This window comes from Rousettus aegyptiacus, unplaced genomic scaffold (assembly GCF_014176215.1).
Source record: "Rousettus aegyptiacus isolate mRouAeg1 unplaced genomic scaffold, mRouAeg1.p scaffold_m13_p_16, whole genome shotgun sequence".
NCBI lineage: Eukaryota > Metazoa > Chordata > Mammalia > Chiroptera > Pteropodidae > Rousettus > Rousettus aegyptiacus.
Window position 1 is genome coordinate 17,179,334 of NW_023416291.1, and position 22,591 is coordinate 17,201,924.

General features: G+C 39.4%; 1 protein-coding gene across 12 annotated transcripts in view; it reads left to right on the forward strand.

Annotated features, from left to right (window-relative positions):
* Positions 1–22,591, forward strand: part of DCLK2 (doublecortin like kinase 2) — a 129,867-nt gene that overhangs the window by 62,932 nt on the left and 44,344 nt on the right. For 8 of the 12 annotated variants that reach the window (XR_004955029.1, XR_004955031.1, XR_004955032.1 and 5 more), the window contains exons 3-6: positions 9,596–9,698; positions 12,877–12,975; positions 13,889–13,939; positions 17,586–17,680. Coding sequence is in view for 8 of the 12 variants with exons in the window: in XM_016144558.2 (XP_016000044.2) it covers positions 9,596–9,698; positions 12,877–12,975; positions 13,889–13,939; positions 17,586–17,680 (348 nt within the window). In the remaining 4 variants the exon portion in view is untranslated. The remainder of the gene's footprint in view (positions 1–9,595; positions 9,699–12,876; positions 12,976–13,888; positions 13,940–17,585; positions 17,681–22,591) is intronic. The other 4 variants (XM_036234296.1, XM_036234301.1, XM_036234297.1 and 1 more) reach the window with 2 other exon arrangements.

A 22,591-nucleotide genomic window follows, 5' to 3' on the forward strand; every position in this document is an offset into this window, starting at 1 on the left:
AAGTGGATGGGGGCCTAATGAGGGCAGTCAGAGGGTCAGCTTAGAAATTACCTCCTTTATAGCAAGAGTGATCATTGTCTCTCCTCTCAAAATACATTTGGTAGCTGAATATCTGTGAAATTGTCAAGCTCTTTCCATCCTGTTGATAGAGGTATTTCCTGAAACCAAATCTTTGGTGTCAAGATTCTATGATTAGTCTTGACTGGTGAATAGTCATTATGAGGAGGCTACAGTAGGAAAAAGAAGATTGGATCTAGTATTTTTTTAATGCAAGCAAACCAAATGTAGGGAGTTCTCACAGATGCAATTAAGAAGCCCTTTACTGTAAGTATTGTCATCTTTTAGCTTCAGTTCTGTTTCCATAGCAACCACATGATGCCTGGCTGAATGGTTTTACAGGAAGCTGAAAAAAATTGCTATTCTAAGTAGCTTGCTTTTTGCTGTAGAAAGAGATCCTTCCCTTACAGTAGGCTAGCCAACATTAACTGGGAACAAAGCAAGCTATTTATTCTAATTGTGCTCTCTGTAGAGGGTAAAGAGGTAGAGAGAGAGTTCCAGCCCCTGCTTACTGATCTGTGAATTTGTTTTTCTAGCTGCTGTTCCTAGCAGTTTGAAAGAACCAAATGACTTACCTTCTCTTTATTTATGCTTTCCCTGTTTAAGCATAACTTATATTCTAGAGATAGAGCTAGTTAAAAAAAGGGTGGTGGTGTGTGTTTGCGATAACATTAGTTATGGTAAGGTCAGTCTGCTGAATTTATAGCTTTCAACTATCTACAATGGCAGTTTATTTAAAAAAAAAAAAAAAAGCGTCCCTTGCTAGAATAGCAACTGTTAGGCTTATCTTTTATTCTATGTTAAAATTGCCTTTCAGTTTTTCTTTACATCTTAAAAAACTTGTATTTCTATTCATTTACATGATAGAAAAATTACATAGAGTAATTACATAGGGTAGAAAAGTCTTTGGAGTTTCAAAATTAAATGCAGTTTTGTTGTGACAATTTATGACTTGTGCTCATTTTTTAGGGGGAAAAAATAAGGGTATCGATGCAGTTCCATTAAAAGCCTGTATAATAATTTTGGTTTCAAATATAAGCCATTACCAGACTTCCTTTCTGAGCTTCAGATCCTCTTTAGAAGTGAGCTGGAAAGGATTTTTTTGTTGTTGTTTACTCTTCAGAGAGACTGCCTTTTAAAACTGAATAATGAAAGCATTTAATTTCAGCAGGAGGTGTGGACTTTTGTTCTCAATCTCTCTCCCTCCCTTCCTCTTCCTTACACACACACACACACACACACACACACACACACACACACACATTTAAAATTCATAAAAAATCCCAAGATGTATTTTATGCTCCTGGTAACCATCGTAACATTTTATCTAAAAATGTGACCCTTGTTCTGAGATAAGACATTTCAAGGATGCTAAAATTTTGACCCTGACTCTATTTAGATAAGTTGATGCTGGTTTAAACTAGTCTTTCGCTGAGATCCAGTGATGTTGCTTTTGCATCTTTATCAAGTCATAGAAATTTTCAACAAAATAGGTTGGGAAAGTATCTCAGGAGCCTGTTATTTAGTACAACCTTAAGTCTTTGATTAGCACCAAATGGCCGATTGAATAGCAATTTTCTTTGCTTTGACTCTCCTCTCTGAAATAGTTATAGTAGTAGGTTTCACAAGTAAATTTTTTCAAATCACCCTGAAATAACGTTGAAAGAAATTTAATTCTTCAAAGAACTTATTTGATCGAAGATGACTTTTTTGGAAAGTTAAAGTGTCTAGAGCCAAAATTTGATCAACCAAATAATTGCTAAATACTTTCTGTAAAAAGCTATAGGATTTGACTGGTGTGTTTAAGGAGTTTATAGGTTATCTTGACATAGAAAGCTAACATACTTTTGGAAACAAGGACTACCTTGCATAATACTGAGTTGAAAGGAATTCATAGAAAGAGTGTGAGAAGGAACCTCTAGAGAAGCTATCTGAGGGAAGTGGGACTTGCAGGCATTTTTTTTTTGTTTAAGTTACCAGAAATGTATTGAACAAACCCTATATGCTATATACTGTGCTGGATATAATAGCGATGAGCTAGACAGTGATCCTGTGTGTATGCAGATCAGTCTGATGAGAGGTCCAGACGTGAAACCAGGCAGTTACCTCAAAGATAATGTCTATGTTTGGTGAATTACAGAGTATCAAGGAAAACACCTGGATTTGAAGGGCATGAAGATGCCATTGAGGATTTCCTGAGGACATATGAGGCTGAAACTTGAACAGAAAGAAATCCTGAGTGGACATTGCTATTTACCCATTTTAATAGTGTTCTTTTCTTTTCCGCTCTCAAAAATGTACTCCACTTTTCTGAAAGCAGTATTCTAAAATGTGAATATGTAGTTTCAGACTTTAGAATTTTGTAGGAAGAAGAGATCTTAGAGAAATCCAACCTGCTTTACTCTGGAAAGGAAAAGAAATAGACCATTTCCAAAGAATGCGAATGGGCTGGTTCAAATGCGTGTCCAGGGAAGATGATACCTCTGTGTCATCTGCTCTTCTGCTTTTGAGGAAAGGGTTAGACTCCTAGTTTGTGCACAGTATTTTTATCAGATCTCGAGCTTTTGTATCTGTTTCTATACCCATTAGCAGAGACCAAATAGAGAAAAAAAGAGAAGTGGTTTTGGCAATCTATTAAGAACTAGCTCTGAAATTATGGCTTCCACCTATTCACCCTGACTTAATTAATCTGTCTACTGAAGGACAGAAAAATTACTGTTTTTAAGTGGCCCACATTCATTTGGAAAGCTTAGATATATGCTCCCATAGATACATTATTTCTCAGTTGGATATTTCCCCATTAGATCCTGCTGATTGCTTTAATTTTGTACCTTGGCAGAAATATTACTTTCCCTTCATTGTGTAACTTTCTTTTATATGCCACATAACATCCATTATTCCTGAAGAGCTTCTTGCATTGAAGAAAGAATTAGAATCAAACAGTAAGAGGTCTTCTAAACGGATACATTTTTCCTCACCCTTGTTAAGAATGACTTTGAGACATGATTCATGGTGTTGATAATGTTTCTTTCTGAGTCAGGTTCAGTGACATGACCTATAACTCAATGTTAAATCCTAGTTTTAAAAACATGATAAAAGGAACAAACTACCAGAGTTAAAAAAAAAAAAAAAAGAAACATGTTAAAAAAAAAAAAAAGAATGGTCTAAGGTCCAAACATATGATATATTCTAAAGGTATTGAATATTTTATTTTATGGGATGCTGTTTTCATTGAGTTCTTTGTAGTTATTTCCATAACAGGTTTTCTATTACAGCATTCATCTAGTGTAACATTTTGAACTGTAATTATTAAGTTTTCTTGTCCATTTCCACCACTAGACTGCATGTTTCTTGTCTTTTGTTTATGTTCGGCATATAGCTGGTACTTGAGTAAAGTTAGGATGAATGTACAGTAGTAAGTTAAGATGGCTTCCATTGGTGAGAGAGAGTTATTTTAGCATGCATCAGACCCTGAGCATTTTATCAGAGGTTTCACTTTAAAAAGTTTCAACTGAGTTTGGGGCACTGCTAGGAACAATGAGATATGTCATCCCATATACTTGTGAAATATAAGTGAGGGCAAATAATGACCGCATTACATGGAGGCCTAGTATTATGCAAATATAATTATAGCATAATATTAGATTGGTATGTTTATAGTTCTGTTTATCTACATTGTCTACAAATGTTGATATTTATGCATATAGCTTACATACATACATAAAACCAATGTTCTGCTTTGATATACTACATTTAAATCAAATCTATCCTTTCTCTTTTATATTCCAGGGGGCTGTTGTTAGAAACTGTTCTTTAATATAATATATGCATATAAACATTTCGCATGTATATGATATGTATACATATGTGTATATTATGTGAATCACATTTCTGTATGGAATTTCTGGGAGCTTAAGGTATCTTAATTTTTTAGCTATAATTTTCTGTAAGTGAAAGCTATCCATGAATTATTTCCAAATTGTCAGTTATATTTTCTGGGAAAAAAATTTTAATTTATCGAACTTGTAGGAAATACTTATTTTTTTTTTTACATACTTACAGAAAAGATTATCCATTAAGTTAAATTTTTAAAACATATTTGAGGCCCGAATTAATGAAAATGAAGAAATGACATGTACCGAATGCTTTCACGTGCTAACGTATTTAATCCTTAAGATTATAGGACATGTTCACCCCTCCCGCCCACCCCCCTCCATGTTGTAGAGAAACTGAGCCTTAGAAAGGGCATCTTGCCAAAGATTCTGCATGTATAAACAGGAAGAGATGGTCTGGTGCAGCAGTGGGCTCACGCTTCGTGGGCCGACACCTGCTTTTAGATGACACCGTGCGAGAGCTGTTCCGTTTAAGCAAAGTGCAAGCAGAGCTGGAGTCTGCTCACGCCCTGCTGTGGGTGGTGGTTTTGGTTCACCTTTCACTCACGCTCATTAGCGTGTATCTCTGCCGGCTGGTGTTCTGTTTATAGTGTTCTAAGTTTACAGTTCAGTAAAACACAGCGATGACAATCCATAACAGTCCATGTCTACATTGTAAAAAATATGAACCAAGACTTGTATTTTAAGTCGGCAGCGGGAGAGGGAGAGAATTTTCCAATTATTCCTCATTTACTCACTGTCGGTACAGTCTAGCGTTTGTATCTCGTGTGTGCATATCAGTTTTCTTCTATTGACTGGTCAGATGCAACCCCATGGAACACTAATAATTCTAGCTTAATAGGTTTTGATTTTTCTAAAATACTATATAATAGGCTAGACAACTTCTTTCTAGTTTTAGAACCGAGGATTTGTGTCGCGCAGTGTGTGGGATCCCAAGTGGCCCCGTGATGCCTCCTGCAGGCACCATTCCCTCCTCACTTACTCTTCCCACAATCCCATACTGCAATTTCACTCCTTTTCTCTTGGCTCAAACCTGCTTGTCCCCCTTCCCCCAGCCTCACTTTCAGCAGATGCCTTTGTTTCAGTTTTCTCGGTGAAGTCGGAGGCCGTCAGCAAACACCCACCAGCGCTGCCACTGTGCGTCCCCGCCTTGCAGCTTCCACCTCGCCGCCTTTACTGGCCAAGAGTGGCCGAGGTCCCCTGCCCGGTCAGTCCCTCAACCTGCCCCCTGAGCCCATTCCTTCTCACTTAGGAAGGGGCATGGCACCAGCAATTCTCTTTTTCTTTCTTGCTTCATTAGTTCTTTTTTTTTCCCCCTGTGTACTAAATCATTCATTATTCTCAACCTAAAAAATAAGCTCACTTCACCGTGGACGCCACGTTCTCTTGTTGCCACTGTCCCATTCTGCTGCCCCACCTTTCCAGTCAAAACTCTTTGAAAGTGTTGTCTGTCCTCAATATCTCCAGTTCTCTTATGCTGTGTTAAAAATGCTCATTTAGACGTTCTTTTCAACCACTTCACCAAAACTACTTTTGATTTTCAAGATCCTAGTAATCTCCATGTTATTAAATTCGGTGATCACTTCCGAATCATCTCGTTAGGCCTGTCAGTAACATTGACCCAGTCGATTGCTTCCTCTCCCTTGAGTCCCTTTCTTAACTTGGTTTCCAGCATAGGACAAATTCTCACTTCCTTTCATCCTCGCTGGCTGCTCCTTCTCAATCTTCCTCGCTGGTTTTGCTTCTTGATCCTGACCTCGTAATGGTACTGTGATGAACTTTGATCTCAGGCCTTGGACCTCTTTCCTATGTGCATTCACTGCTGTAGTTTATGTCAAGATTTCACATACCATCATGTGCACTAGCGCATCCCCAATTTATATCTTCTCGGATCTCTTCCCTGAAATTTAGATTTGTACAGGTCCAGCTTTCCACCCAGTATCTCCACCTGGATGTTTAACAGGCACTTCAGAGTTAACGTTCCAAACCTGAATTCATGAGGATCTTCTCCACAACTAAACTTGTCCATTATGCTGTCTTCCCTGTAAGAGTTAATGGCAACCCCATTCTCTTAATGGCTCAAGCCAAAATCCCTGAGCCATCATATTCTTCTCTCTCCGCTCATGTCTCTTTATCCAAGGAGTAGTGCGACCCTTTTTTCACCATCTCCACATCTAACACCTTAGCACAAGCCACTCTCCTCTCTCGGCTGAAGAAGCAGTAGCCTTCGACTGCACCACTGCCTGTCCTTTCCCTTCTGCATCCCGAACACATTGTAATCCTGTTAAAACTGAGTCACGCGTGACTGTCCTCTGCTCAGAAGCCTCCAGTGGTTTCCCGTATCGCTCAGAGTAAAGCCAAAGGCCTTACCAGTGGCTGACGAGGCCCTGAACCACTTCAGCATCTCCCCTTAACTTTTCGATCTCCTCTCCCACAGTGACTCTTCCCCTTCACTTATTCTGTTCCAGGACTGTTTCCTGTGGGCATGCCAAGCCGGGTCTCTGCATGGGGCTTTGGCGTATTCTCTTCTCTCTGTCCGGCATGCTTTCCCACCAGGTAACCCTGCAGCTTGCTCCCCAGCCTCTCTTAACATGATGTTCAAACGCCACCTTTGCAGTGAGGCCTCCCCTGGCCACCCTGTTAAGTAGCGCAGTGCCCGTCCCCTGCATCCACCGTTCTCCTTCCTTGCTTTATCTTTCTCCATCACCTTTTAACATCGCATAAATTTACTTCTGCATTTTTATCGTCATCTCTTCACTCCTGCTTCATAAGGGCAAGGGTTTTTGTCTCTTTTTCTTCTTTACTGATGTTTCCGTAGCACCTAGAATAGTGCCTGGCACGTAATAAATGCGTAATACGAATTTGCTGACTGAATCGAGATGGGAGTCTTTTGCTATTTAATGAGCTATGTCAGTGTGCTGAGTACACTTTAATAAAATTAGTCAAAATGCATGTTTGTTTCTCTCAGTTGTATCATTTATTCATTTGATACCTAGCATTTCTCGAGAGTAGCGATGACTTATTTGAGGCAAATCTGAACCTAACTGATAAGTATCTGACCAAATACGCATTCAGTGGCCAGAACCTGAATCAAAGGGAGGCAAACATCTTATGTAAACCATGTTTAGAAAACCAGACATGTGCGCCCTGTAATGGAGCATTATCTCGTCAGGATAGAAGCCACTGAGCCTTGAAAGTGGTGCATAATCACCCTGTGAGAACCTGAACATACCAGGGCGATCTTCATGTATTTCGACACCTGTGAGAACAGTGATGCCTAGAACTAGGGGAGCGATGAAGACTGGAGGTTAGAAAAACTGTTACTAGACAACCGTAGGCGTCCAGGCAAGAGCAAGTGAGAACCGAAACAAGGAGTAGGTATCGGAATGCCGGAGAGCTGTGTCAGAAGTAAAAATCATGTGAGAGGTTGAGAAAGAAAGAAAGGGCTGACTCCCAGGATCCTTGCATGGATGAAAGGGCATATGGTATTGCCTAATGGGGTGAAGAGAAGCAAGTTTAACGGAAAAGGTGAAGAAAGTGATCCTTCTGTTATGGACTGTATGTTTGTGTCTCTCTAAGATCCATGTGTCCATTGTCCGTATCCACGAGTCTCTGTCCTGTTCATTTGTTGCTTTTAGGTTTATATCCCACATATAAGTGACATCATGTGATTTTCATAGATGGAGGAAAAAATTTAAATCATGTCTTCAATTAAAAAATAATAATAATAAAATAAAATTTATGTGTCGAAACCCTGTTCTTCAATGTGTTGGAGTTCGGAGGTGGAGCCTTTGGGAGGTAAAGAGGGTTAGATGAGGTCGTGCAGGTGGGGCTCTATGACGGGATTAGATAGGGAGGTAGCCTGCTTCCTCTCCACCTCTCCCTCAGTGAGGAAACCAGGACAGGTCCCCTCGCTAGAATCTAACCATGCTAGCAGCCACCCCGATCTTGCATTTCCACCATCCAGAGCTATGAGAAATAAATTTCTGTTGTTTCAGCCACCCAGCCCATGGTAATTTATTATAGCAACTCAGACTGACTACAAACACTCTTGAAAGCCTCAGACTCTGTGGCCTGAGCTGAGTTTCAGTGAAGTACAAAAGCTACATCTTGCTTGATGAGAACTGGAATGAACGAGCAGAGTCTATGCCTGCCCTGCTTCTTGTATGTAGGTCATTGTCCTCTCTCTAGAGCATTGTTGACTCTCCAGTGAGTCCCCCCCACCATAAAAATTTACATAGTGATCAGGAAGACTTAAGGAATTACTGAGATCGCTCAAGTCTTCCAGGTACTGGAGCACTGATTAAAAGAAAAAAAAATCAACTGTTCTTATTATTATTGGGAAAGTAGTACTCTAAAAAAAAAAAAAAAAAACTTGTACAGCCCATTGAAAACCAGGTAAAAGTGGATCCCGTCTATGTCCGCAGTTCTGGAAGATGGTTCTTGTCGCTGCTGGGATGAATGGGTGGGTGTGCTGCCCCAGTGGATCCAGGTTGTGGAATCTGAAACTAATACAGTGTGGGGGACCCTTTTTTGAGAAAAGAATATGAAATTAAGACTGCACAGCCTTGGGAAGACCCTGAAGCTTAAGCCTTATCACCTCTGATCTTCGCGATGGTGGTGGTTGTAGAGATGAGCATTTGTATATTGAATATAGCAGTCTCACTTATCCATGGGTTTACTTTTTGCAGTTTGTTACCTGTGGTGAGCCACAGTCCAAAAATCTTAAATGGGAAATTCCAGAAATGTTTCCTAAGTTTTAAATCGTACACCGTTCTGAGTAGCACGACAAAATCCTGTGCTGTCCTGTCCCATGTCGCTTGGGACGTGAACCATCCCCTTGTCCGGAGTCTCCGCACTGTGTGTGCTGCCCTCCCTCTAATCACTTGGTGGCCATCTCAGTTATCAGATCTACTGTTCTGGTATCACAGTGCTTGTGTTCAAGGAACCCCTATTCTACTTACTAATGGTCCCAAAGTGCAAGAGTAGTGTTGCGGGCAATTTGGATGCTCCAAACAGAAGCCAGAGTGCTTCCTTTAAGTGAAAAGGTATGTATGTATAGGATAAAACATATAGGAGTTTTGGTCCTATCCATGGTTTTCAGGTATTGACTGGAGGTCTTGGAATCTATCTCCCAAGGATGAGGAAGAATTACTGTACTTACATGGCTGGCACTCATTCCAAGTAGTTTTCACACATTCATCCCCAAAACAACCAAAGATGAGCTGTACCACAGGTACAGAGAAATCATGCCCAAGGTGACCAGGCTGGGAGTGGGGTTGTTAGGAGAGTGAGGAGGTTAGAAAAGTAAAGAACATTCAACTGAGCAGAGATCACCATCAACCTCAGCTTTGCCACCCATTAATCCGAAACCTGGAAAAGATCACTGTACCTTTCCTGCAGGTCCTTGACTTTCCCTGTAAAACAGGAATGTTGATACCAGCTATATGTATGTGCCTTATTCTGTTGTTCTGAGGTCAGGAGAAACTGCGTAAAAGTGCTTTGCTTGAAAATGTGATACCAAACAACTTTTTTATTCCAACTGAGTATTATAAGTGAGGCTTGAAGATACGATTTTGCTTACTTTCAATTTTACTTCTAATGTTTCTGATTTATTTCTTAGATGTGATTTTTTTTTTTTTTAGGTTACTTGTCTGCAAGACTTTTTTGGTGACGATGATGTTTTTATTGCATGCGGACCTGAAAAATTCCGTTATGCCCAAGATGACTTTGTCCTGGATCACAGTGGTAAGGCAGTCCATTGACCATCCTTGTAACCGTGTAATGGAGATGTGGGATGTAGTGCATGTCGAGCGGTCTGACGTGTTGAAGAAGGATGGCATTGACAGTACTCTTTTTACCTAGTTGTGGAAAAAAACCCTCATTCTGTAGTTAAGTAGTTTTTTATGTTTTAGCAATTAGAGTCTCTTTTTATACCATATTGCTTTGCCTCTGAGATGAATTTCCTGCTCTCTTTCAGAATGGAGGCTGGCTATGCCACCTTAATGGTATGGATGGTGTTGAACCCAAAACAGTTAGTTGTACATTTTCCATGTCTATAAAGAAATGTATAAAATGATGATAACTAAATTGTTAATAGTGATGATCTCAGGTCTCTTTTTATTTTATTGTTCTCTTTGCAACTGAAAAAAAAAAGCAGCAAGCATTTATATGTGCAGAAAAAAGTAAAGCTATTTTCATTGATGGGATAATAAAATCGATTTTATTTATTTATTTATTTATTTATTTATTTATTTGATTTTTTTTTTTTAAGCGGGCAGCCCTTGGTTGACCTCACAGATTGTGAGGACCTTGTCAGCTTACAATACCTTATTTTTTATTTTTTACATATACAGCACCTAGTCTTCCTAGGTGGTCTCCCATCCAAGGACTAACCAGGCCTGACCCTGCTTAGCTTCCGAGATCAGACAGTATCAGCCTTGTTCAGGGTGGCATGGCTGTAGACTAAATCATTTTTCTTGATTTTATCCAGTGTATAGAGTTTTCAGTTATTCAGCAATGACCTCTGATTATTGCTTTACACTGGAATATTGCTTTACACTGTTGTCTTAAGTTAATTTAAACCTATTATAGTGATTATTTTAACTGATACAGTCAACTTCATCTTTAAATGAGGTAAAATCATAGACATATTTCACAGAGGAGAGGAATGTTTGAAATACAAGCTCACTCTTTAATTTCATGAATAAGGAAAGTTAGTTTTTCAGAAATTAGACTGAAACTACAACCCTTCCAGTTATAGTGATTCTAACGGTCCAGAATTAGAGAAACGTATCATCAAATAAATACCATGATCCATACACTTTTAAAAAGTCAAGATGATACACTCTGTGGTACCCAATTCCCTTGTGTAATCCTTTCCTGTTACACTCAGTTGCCTTGGGATAATTTATGTACTTGGTGCTGGGGTCTCATTTATCTACTCTTTTTTTTTTTCTATTTTGTTTTTCACTGCTGCCAAATTTGAGTGTTTCTGTACTGTCTTATAGTCTGTTGGACCAGTCCTGCTTTAAATAGGTAATATCACTGGAAAGTCTCTTAAGAATTGCAGGTGGTGTTCTTTTGTATTGCCTGTGTAATGTTCTTCCCTATTCGAATGGATGACTAAGGTTGACTGACATGCATTAACCTATCATCTGTATTTTACATCTTTCTTGATTTCAGTGTAATTTCATTTCATAGTATTTCTTTAATGTCAACCTTGGTCATTTTGAAAGTTGAGACACTGAAACTCGATACGTTCTAGGCTGTAAAGTTAATTTGGGTAACAACAACAATAATGAAACACTTATTTCTTTCTATGTATGTGCCAGACATTGTGCTTAGTTCACATGTATGTCATAAACTTGCCTTAACTAGTTGGATCATTCATATATTTTTGTTGTTGTTGGTTACAAAGAGACTCCAGTAGTTAGAGATAGGTGAAAGCTACTGATTTCTTCCCTCTCAATTATTAATTACTTAACCTTCTGCAAACTGGGGGTAATAATAGTGGCTGTTTCATAAGGTTTCGTGAGTATTGGACAAGTTAATATATGTAAAGCAGTTGTAAGGATGCCTTTTTCATTGGATATGCCATTGTTGATATTATTATACCACCACCATCAGGTCATAACAATTTCCAATGAAAGTCAGCCTCAGACTTAATCTTGCCATAGGTACAGTTATTGGGATGCAAAGTTTTTTTTTTTTTTTTAAAATCAGTTACTTGTGTTATAATTTTGATGACGCTCCAACTTTGTCCTTTTAGATTTCTGATATATTGCGTTAAAGATCCATTAAAATCAACTAGCTTAATCTTAGTCAAGTAACAAAACCCTCCACTAAGAACTGGATGAAGAACTGGCTCAGAGTCCTAAAGCCAGGATGTAGTTCCGAAGTTCTAGTATTGGCCCTCTTGATTCACGTGTCCCGCTCATGAAAGAGTGGGTTGCCTTCAGAACATTCCTAACTAATCCACACATCACTCCTTTCAACAATGGAATACTTTGTAATATCCATAATGATAATCAACTAAGCTGAGGTTGCTATAGCCCCTCCGTTTAAGATTTTGATGAGAGTCTTTTAAATGCTAACAGTCCCTCCCCCCAGTGTGTATTTAGTGTACTTTACATGTTATTTTATTGCCCCTAGAGTATACCTTAAAACCAATCCACATTCTAATCTCCTTGCATAAATTGAAGTATTTTAATATAATTTAAACAGACAATATGTTATCTAATTTAATTCTTACAACAAGCCTATGAAGATTTTGTTATCTCACTTTCATAGGAGAAAACCTGAGGATGGGAGCCTAACCAACATCCCCCAGTTAGCAAAGTCAAATCCGTGATTCAGCCAAAATCTACATGATTTTTAAACTCATGTTCTTCATTATTTCAAATTAGAGATGATTATTTTAGCTGCAGTTAGCTCTGATACTCTAAATGTTATTTTGTTTGGCGATTTATGAAAAGACCAAAATTATTATTTAAAGCTCGTTTCCTCATTTTTGATGCTCCACACTTTGGAAAGATGGAAAATAAGACAGTGAGGGCCTCATAAATTAGAGCCCTACATACCCTTTCAACATATGATAAAGAGTTAGGGAACATAATGAAAGTGTAGCCTTTGCCTATCAATGCCACTGACTAAGGAAAGCTGGCCAAGTTTAGCTTAGGGTGTGCGTGTGCACATGCATCTAGTTACGACATGAGGAATAAAGCAGTGGCACAAGATGTGTAGCCTAATTAAAGGTAACCTTGGGTGAACTTTCGGGATGGTTTTGTATATTAGAGTTTCATCACATAATAGAAAAAAGATCAGGTAATGATTCTATTCTAGGCAGTAAACTAATTTTCTGTGTGATCTTCCTTTGGCTAGTATTAAAACCAGATCTATTTAACATACTTTCCTTCCTTTCTAGAATGCCACGTCTTAAAGTCATATTATTCTCGCTCGTCAGCCAAGTATTCTGGCTTCAAAAGCTCTGGGCCCTCTCGACGCAGCAAGTCACCAGCTTCAGGTAGTTAATGGAAAAGGAGTGGATGGGCACGGGGGGACCTAACATTGCACTTCACTTTGCTTTCATTCTTGTAGGCTAGTAGTATTCCCATGTTTGTACGCAGCCAGGTTCCAGAACAGCATATAGAGACATGATTTTTAAAACTTAAATTGAAGTTTCTTTCTCAAAGTCATTACAAGTTGCCTAAGAAGCTAGTTTGTTTTGTTCTGACACATTTTCTTGAACAGTCTTACTACATTATTCTCCTGATACTTACATGGAAGTGTGGCACGTTTTGACCACTGTGTACTGAATTTTAAATTTTGAGCTATATGGTTGTGGATATTTTCTTTTATTGGTTTAAAACATACACATGTACCTAACACATACACCTGACACAACAATGAATTTACTCGATAGGTTTCCACAGGCCTTTCCTTCATCAAACAATTTAATAGTAGCAGTTATTATTGTTAGAAAAAAATGCTTGTTTAAAAGTCAGACTGACCTGTAATTGAGTTTCTTCCAGGTCCTAAGCCTAAAATTTGTCATAATTTTGACTGTTTTGGGCATTTAAAAATTTTACAACATTCATAAATACCTTGATATATCGATTCTACAAGGTTTGTTTATAGTATAATAAATAAGTTTGCTGACATCATTACCCATTAAGGAAAGGATAGTGAAAACCAATTTTACATGTGGAAAATCTGGAACATGTGAGAACAGTATAAATAAGAACCGTCTCAAGCATCAAACTCTTTCAGAAAGCCTGAGTTTGGGGGCCGTTCTGCTTTCACCGCTTGCCCTTCAGCACCTGCCTTACTTTCTTTAGGTCGGGTCGTTTGACCCTTCTTGTTGTAGATACATTTAGACCTGCTGAATAATCACTGTCCTTGCTGTCTCCTCCTTTGTATATACTGACTGTGTACAGTAAAGAGGGGTGCCCACTACTCCAGTGCCTATTCTACAGCCAGATCCCCAGGTGAGCCATGCTTACTATGGCTTTGTCGCTCTGCTGGGTTTTTGTTTTCGTCTTTTGCCACGTTTCTGTCTCCTTCGCTCCATTTCCATGAATGTCTCTGGCTTGCACCCGTGTACATCTGTGCGGGTGCACAAGCGCTGTGGTCCCCCTGATTTATCAGAGAACCGGTTGTTGTTAGAAGATTGCCAAGTGCCTGTCCGTGTGTAGTCACAGTACTGAGTGATTGCGGAGACACATGGTTAGGGATGTATTTTCTAGTTAATTTTAGAAAATATTCTATTATTGACAAAGGCTAAAGTTTGTTGGAAATACAAAAATGGCCTTAGAAGCAATTAAGCTCTTCTGTTCTTGCCTTTCTCCCCTTTCTGGGGTAAATAGGCCCAATACTTTCTCAATGTATTGACAAGGTGAATATTTTTAACTGAAAGCATCTCTCTGTTGTTCGGCTTATCTCAAATTGTACTGTGCTTTCTGTAAAGTATCTCAAACTCTGGCAAAGCTAATGTAATATGAAATTTGCACAAAGACGCTGAACTGAGCTTACTTTATGGAAGATGTAGGTTTTGTTTTAGTGGTAGGTTTACAGATACTTATAGTAAAGTAAATAAAAGTGGGGAGAACGGGTCAAGAAGCAGGTAGTAAGATGATGCCAATTTTGTCTCCATGAAATCGAAAGAGGGAAATTAACATACTGAACTCAAAACATATTTCTTAGCCACATTTGTCTTCCAGACCAGCCTAATAAATGTGTAACTATTTTTATCTTGAATTTGGCATGCTTGGAAACCGATTCAAGAAAATCTTCACATTGCAGTACCCCCAATTCTTAACTGAGTCCATATTTGGATTTGGGTTGATCAAGTAGACCTTAAACTCATCAGTGAACATTGTGAGATATTTAACCTTTCAGAAGGCAGATGGCTTTTTTTTTTTTTTTTGAAAGATTAACTAAGAAATGTGTTCAGCACAAACTGTAGTTATGGAAAGCTGAGGCCTGAGTCAATTGCTGGGATTTCACTGTGGTTCTGAATTAAGTTACTATATTTATTCATCGTGTCTTCTCCCCACTGCTGGGAAGGGAAGAGTTTTGTATTATTAAAAGCCACAATTCCCAGAAGTATAACTTGCTTTAACAGACTGCTTTAGCTGTGGTTTACCTTTTACCATTTTAAAAATTACATGGGACTAAATTGGAATTTAACAGAGCTAGTCACTTTGTAAATGTAATATTGTACTTTTTAAATCTTGGGACAGAAATGCTCCTGTAAGTGAAGCCTTCTGGTTGACTAAGTTCCCCCAACAAAACTAATTTATTGTAATAGCTAAATAATGTGTAATCAGCACAGAGAGATTAATCCGGACAACATCAGTGGGTTAACAGCGACCATAATTCTCACCTTAGGTTTCTAGCTTGTGAATCTTTCATAGTCCACTAAGATGAAAAGTATTCAGAGCAAATCAACAAGCAAGCAGAAAAGTTCCCAAGTTTATTTCTTACCTTAGAGTTGAGGGGAAGGATGGATAAAAGCCTTATTTTGGGACAGAAAATCCGGGGTGTAGTGAAGAAGTGGGAGCATCACAAAGGATGTGGGCTGGTGGTCACACACCTTCCAGCTGGTGGCAGCAGTGTCGGCAGATGGGGTACAATGTGGCACTGTCCCAGGCCCCACTTCCCCTCCCAGAGACTAGGAAAATGCGCAAATACATGGTATTAAGGACTCATTAAAGAGCACTTTTTAGAAGCTTCCAAATGCTATTGGAAATTTAGAGGGCTACTGGTGACTTCATATCTCTTTAGGATGAGTTATTTGAGGGGGAATATGGATATGTAGTTAGACAGCAGTTAAGTCCCTGGCAGTGAGTTTTGTTAAGAAACTATGTTTAGGCAGGGGCTGCATCCTTAGGGAGATTGGTCTCCTACGCAGATCAGCAGATCGCACGCAGATCGCCATTTGCAGGAATTTATCTCCTTTAGTCCCCACCCCCCACCCCCTTTTTAAAATCACCTTTTCAGGAAGCCTTTGATGTCAGCATGGTGTCTGAATGAATATTAATTAGTGAAAGCTAACAGTACTTACCGAGGAGGGACTTGTGACCTATACAAGTTGCTGTGGGACAGAGAGATGAAGGTCTCAGCTCACAGCACATTTACTAGTTCATTGCCCATCATTCTTTGATGTGAATTCCTACCACCAGTTTTCTTTAAAGAGAATTTTTTAAAGATATAGGATCAACTGAAATTTAACTTAATTGAGAAATAATCAGGGCCGTCGAATGTTCTTAGAAGTTTGGAGTGAGTTGAATAGTCGTTTGTGTTGTACCTGCATTCTAAATACCCAGGTATATTTGTTAAGAAAATCTAAGTAACTGCTAGTTATTGTCGAATGAGTGGTTTTGAATTTGTAAAATTAAAGTTTTATAATTTAAAAATAACTGGAAAAATTTTCATCTTTACCGAATTTTTTAAGTGAGCAACACAGTAAACAAACATGACTTAATAGACCCAGATGCACCTGTTTACAGGTGATCAATCACAAACACTTGAGGCAGGATTTCTGAATCTACTCAAGGACTGCTACCCACCTATTTAGGAGATGGGAGGGGAGGTAGATTGGGGGGGGGGAGGGGGATTTAAATAATTTCTTCAATTAAAAAAATAAATAGATTTGCTTTTTTTTCTATAGAGATGAATGACAGTTTTCATCTATTTTAGGCAAAAGCATTGAAGATTCATGATAAAAAGGGTTACAAATACTCTTTAGAAGAGAAAAAATATTACATCAATTCTAGATGTGAAATTAAAGCAGAAATGGGTCCAGGTGATACAGTTAGGAATAAACATGGGTTATACTGAAATGTTTGACAAGCATCTGTAATATAGAATCTGCAGATTAACTGTCATCTCAAAACAGCGATGGCCATACTCTTACCAGGATAGGCGCTAAAAGTGAACCTTCAACCTAAGAACTGTATGAAAGTATGAAGGAGAGTATATAGAAAACCATCAAGCATTGCTAAATAATGGGGAAATTAAGCTGTGAAGAAAAGAAAATAGAAGGAATTAGAAATAACTAGATAAAAAGAAAGTTGAAGAGTATCTTTTATGGCTTTTAGACAAATAAGTAGATATTACAAAGAAAATGACCATTCATTTTTCCCACTCTGTAAGAATGTACTTAGAAAATGTATTTGGGTTATGGTAGAATTGATTTGGGAGAGCCATAGAATGTCTTGATTTTTCAGGTTGGTGTATACTAAGATAATAGATATCGGAGATTATGGGACGATCTTTGTAGTAAACCTTTACAAACACCATAGCCATTCATTTTGCTACCCTTGCTGGCAGACAGGATATATGGACAAGTCCCAATGTACATCTTTAGTTCCATAATGTTTTAGATTTTTGTTTAAGTCACTGTTGGAAAGCTATTACTGAAAATAATCCTAGTTTCACTCCTTATTTGTCTAATACTGTGTGTATAATGCAATGAGATACATTATTTTTTCTTTTTGCTGATTTGCCATCTGCTTTGAGCTTTAAATGAAGCTTTTGGGGGGCTATGTTGTGCATGTGCTGAGTGTTTTGACACAATCTGGTTGTTTTGGGTTTTAATGACCTCTGTCTCCTTTGTTGTCTCATGGTCAGTTAATGGAACTCCCAGCAGCCAGCTTTCCACTCCTAAATCTACGAAATCCTCCAGTTCTTCTCCAACTAGTCCAGGAAGTTTCAGAGGATTAAAGGTATGAAATGGCATATGCGGCATGTTTGCGTGATTGTTATTTTGAGTGGCATAGCTTAGTAGTTTAATTCGTTCAGGGGACTGGGTACAGTAACAAATCAAAAAGGAAAGAGGTCAGGATTTGGAGCCAGGAAAACCTGGCTTTTGAATCCTGTATCCTGTTTCATCTTGTGATTTTGGCTAATGGGCTTCATTAACTCTTCTGAGCTGAAGTGTTTCATCTCTAAAATGGGAATATAAGGATGTGGCTAGAGTTGAGAAGAACGTGGTAAAATACTATCAGTAGTAGTTTTCTTGTTATTAGCAGAGTGATTTGCAGTGACAGAGTCTTGGAGAACTCTATGATTCTTTGAAACATGACTTTACTATTGCTAACATAATTCGACTTTGTGAAAGTCTAAAAAAGAGTGAATTACTTATACAATACTTATATACACAAGCAGTAACACAAGAACAATATGTTAATTTTGGTGAAGAACTTAGAAATAAATCTTAGGTTTTGAATGTGATGTCCTAAAAATCTAAGCAATAACTTAACAGGACTGGCAGTCGGTTTAATAAACACTTTAGCTAATAAGTAGGAGAAGGATGAGTGATACGAAATTTGCAAAAATTTCAACAAGCTTAATTTGATTTAGTAGCTCTCAATAATTTACAAGAGAAAAAAAAAATGTGCCTGCTAAAATAACAGTCAATGATTGGAGTTAAAGATCGAGAGTTTCCTTCCGTAGAAACCACCAGACTGTCTTTATGGTAACGTGGCCTCAGAATGCTGAAGCGCTGAAGTAGGCACAGTGCCGTCCATGTACTTACATGCACGTTAACTTTCATTGGTGTGTTTGGTTGACAGTGGAGATACCTTCATTAGCAATGCACTCTCTAAAGTTGGTTGCCTGTACACTTCAGGTATCATCTAACTGGTTTTCATTACCTTATGGGTGTCAAAAAATATTTTCCTTAGTAAAACGAATTGTCAGAGCCCTACCACCCTTGAGTGAGACTGGCAAGCTGTGCGTCTGAGCCCTGCAGAGCCTTGCGGTCTGTGGTCCCCACTCCTCACAGGGTCCCATTCTCTACGTGACTCTTAAGATTTGCTCGTGTGTCTACTCAGAGTGAACTTGCATGGTTCTAATCTAAGTGCCTGAGATCAAAAAGAGAAATTCCCTCGGAAAAGGACAATCGTTTCTGTGCCTCTGTGATTATACAGACTGGCAGGCTTTGGACCGAGGCTACTAGCAGTGAGTGTAGGATTTAGAGTACATAGTTCTCTCCTACCTCTGACCGCTGGTAACTCCTTATATTTATAAGGACCAGGCATTTTCTAAAGTGCTAAATGGACTTAGGTTAATTCATAATATGATTTTAGTAGAATCCTTAATTGTCAATTCCAAAAAAAGTTAAATAAATTAAAATTCACTCATGAGCTAAGTGTTTTCAAGTTCTCCCCGACCCCCCCACAAAAATCTGATTTCCCCCAGAATAGATAGGAGGTGTACTGTTTTTAATTTTACTTTCAAGAGAACTAAAGTAAAAAATAATTCAAATTGGTTCACCTCTTTTCTAGTTTCAGTTGTTTCATCATTTGTTAAAGCAAAGGAAGCAGCTCCTAGGTGCTGGTAATTATTAACCTAGGACAAACCGTCTTGAGCTCTTCAGTGAGCCAAGTGCCAGGGCCATTCGGATTTCTCCTGCAGGCCATTGCTCCAGGCAGGGCTAGGGTCCCTGACCTAGGGCTGCACGTGGCCATCCAGGCAGGTACTTTAGTCCCTGCTCATCAAGGCCTTGGTCATCCCTACCTCCATTGGTAACCTGGGCTCCCATCTTTCTTCCTAGTCCATCTTCAGCTCTAAACCCTCGATTCCCCGTCTTCGTTCTTGCCACCTGGTCAGCAAATGCTGCCTAATGCTCGGAGCGCACACCGGGTCCCTCACACACGCCGACAGGCTCGCACGAGATCACTCACATCTCTAGAGTGAAGATTTCTAAAATTTCATAATGATAATTTTAAATATGTGATAATTTTTACTATTACTAAACATCAGATTAATTGTTCTCACTATGCTAAGTGTGTCTTAATTATTATAGTAACACCAGCATTTAGCACACAGTTTTGTGGCACACAGTAAATTTTGAAGGATTACTTATTGCCAAAAGAGATAAAAAGAGATGTTGATTCCCTGAGGTAAAATGAGATTACCAGTAAAATAAGGAGTAGTCAGCCATCTTTCCAGGACCTCACCCCACTGTCTCCGCCACACCTGGGCTTTGCTAGCCGCTGTGAGACCTCCTTTGAATTTTCTTTTTCTTGTCTGTTAAATAAGGACACTTGATTTTAAATTACCTCTAAAAATGCTAGGATTATACCTTAAGTTGCAAAAAAAAAAAAAAAAAAAAAACTTATCAAGGAGGCTAGGGGGTCTATTTCTCTTCTTCTCATTTTAAAGCTGATATAGAATCACTGAATTTTACATTAAGTATGAGCAACTAAACAAGTCCCTGCCACACTGATCGATCTTCAGTGCACAATATTTAATCTCATTACATTTGCCAGCAATCCGTGGCATACACCGTCGTTGGGATGAAAACCTGCCTTTGAAATACTGCGACTTGGTCACGTTACTTACTGTACAGAATACGCTGATTTCGATGTCATTGTGAAACTCTAGTCAGCATCTGTCCACATTTGCATCATTTTCTCTATTCAGCGACATTACAAATGGAGAATTACGGATAATTACCAAGTGTTAGTGCTGTGCTTTTCTCTTCCCCTTCATTTAAAATAGCTTATTAAGATCAATTAAGAGGGAATGTCTGACAATGGAGGGCTGTTTTTCATGGGCAGGAACTTTTTACCACTATTTATCCTAGTAAGAAGCTTAATAGCTTTGGGGATCTTTTTTTTTTTTTTTCTTCCCCCCCCCCAGAGAAGCAGAGAATTGACAAAAGTGAGCAAACCAAGCCAGGAGAGCATGTGCAGGAGCCAACATTCGTGTCCGGGCGGATATTTTTTCTTTTTGTTTCTGTGCGTGCACGTGTGTGCGTGTGCATGTGTGTGCGTGTGCGTTTTACTATCTGGGCTCTACTGGTTGGGAATGAAGCAAAATTAAGTGAAAGGTCATGAGAATACGATATTCTGTCACAGCCACCGCCAACACCCTGTGCCAATCTCTGGGAATCCCTTCCGCGTTTTAACGTGGAAAGACCTGAAAATGGACGTAGAGTGATGTCATGATGTTTACTCTCTGACCACATGGCATCAGTGGCATTTTCGTTTGCTCGCTAAAAAAGAAATGAGAGGCACAGAAGCAGCCGTCCTCCCACAAAGAGGACTCGGAATTTTCTCCGTAGTAGCCGTGCAAGGAAGGCAGCTCCGCTCCAGTCCTGTGCTTTCATAAAAGGTCACGCTTTCCGAGGGCCTGGACCAAAGCCCAGAGAGGAGGCAAAGCTTTCTCCAAGTCGTGAAGAATTTTTGCAAGGCAGGAGTGTAAGAAATATGGTGGGGAATAGGAACCAAGACAGGGTCTCTGGCCCAGGGAAGCCAGAGGGTTAAGGCGGACACGATGCCCCCTACTATGCGGTTGCACAGAAAGCGAGAGCCTCGAAGGGAGTGAAGCCCAGAGCCCCCTCCATGCTCAGATGCCTCCTCCCTGTGGGGCTGAGACAAGACTGTGTAGTGGTTAAGAGCATGAGCTCTGAGGCTGGAGTGCCTGGGGTTAGTCTTTGCTTGGCTACTCATTTAGCTGTGTGACCTTGGACAAGTCACGCCACCCTTATCTGTCAAAGGAAATTAGGACCTATAGCGCAGGGTTGAGATTAATTCATTAAATACAGAGAAAGCCTTAGAACAGTTTTGTTCTTCTTCTTGTACGCCTTGGAGTTCCCAGGTTCAGTTTTCACATGCGGGAATTTTTATTTAACAACAACAAAAATGACAGGTAATAGTGTAGGAGGGAGAAAGCGAGAGAAGTCAGACTCTATATATTTTATTACTTCTGCTTTTCTGTTATGACTTTCCTCCCCAACTCTATTCTTTATCTCTGTTTTCCTGCCCTGTCTACATATTTTAACTCTATTAGTAGTAATACTTCTGTTAGTAACAAGTTACCCCAAAACTCAGCAGCTTAAAAAAAAAATTAAAAAAAAACTATATTCTCAGACAGATCTTGTGGGTCAGAGATTCAGGAGCAGCTTAACTGGGTGATTCTGGCTTAAGATCTTTGATGAGGCTGTCGTCACATGTATGCCAGACCTCTAGTCACCAGGATGCTTGGCTGGGAATGGAGGGTCCCCTTCCAAAGTGACTCTCTCACATGGTGGCAAGTTGGTGCTGGCTCTTGGCAGGAGGCCTCAGGTCCTCGATGTTTGAATCTTTCCACAAATCGGAGTGCGTTTCCCCAGAGCACGAGATCTGAAGGAGCGAGTGCCATGCAGAAGCTCTTCTTTTTATGACCCAGCCTTGAGAGTCAGGCAGCATCATCTCGTTCCTGTCTTAGTACTCACGTACGACAGCTCAGTTCAGCATGGGAAGAGACAACTCAGGGCATGAAAATCAGGAGGTGAGGCTCGTGGGAACCATTTTGGAGGCTGGCTACCACACACCCCTTTCTCTCTGCTTTCACCTCTTTATCAGCCACTCAGAGTTTCTTCCTTAGACTGCCCCTGCTCCTTCAATGGCCTTTTGCACAATGTCCTTTTTGAGGGCTATAAAAATCTCTCTCCCCATCAATCTTACTGCTTTATTCTTCTTCCCGTCCTTTTGTTCTCCAGACCCATCACTCCCTGCCCATTCTTTTCTCTCCCCTTCAAATTCTAGAATCCCACCTCCACTGATGGTTTTTTCTTCTTAATCCCCATCTTCCTGACCCTCTTTTTTTCTCCTTGACCTCAGCCCATGATCTCTTGTTTCTTCTGA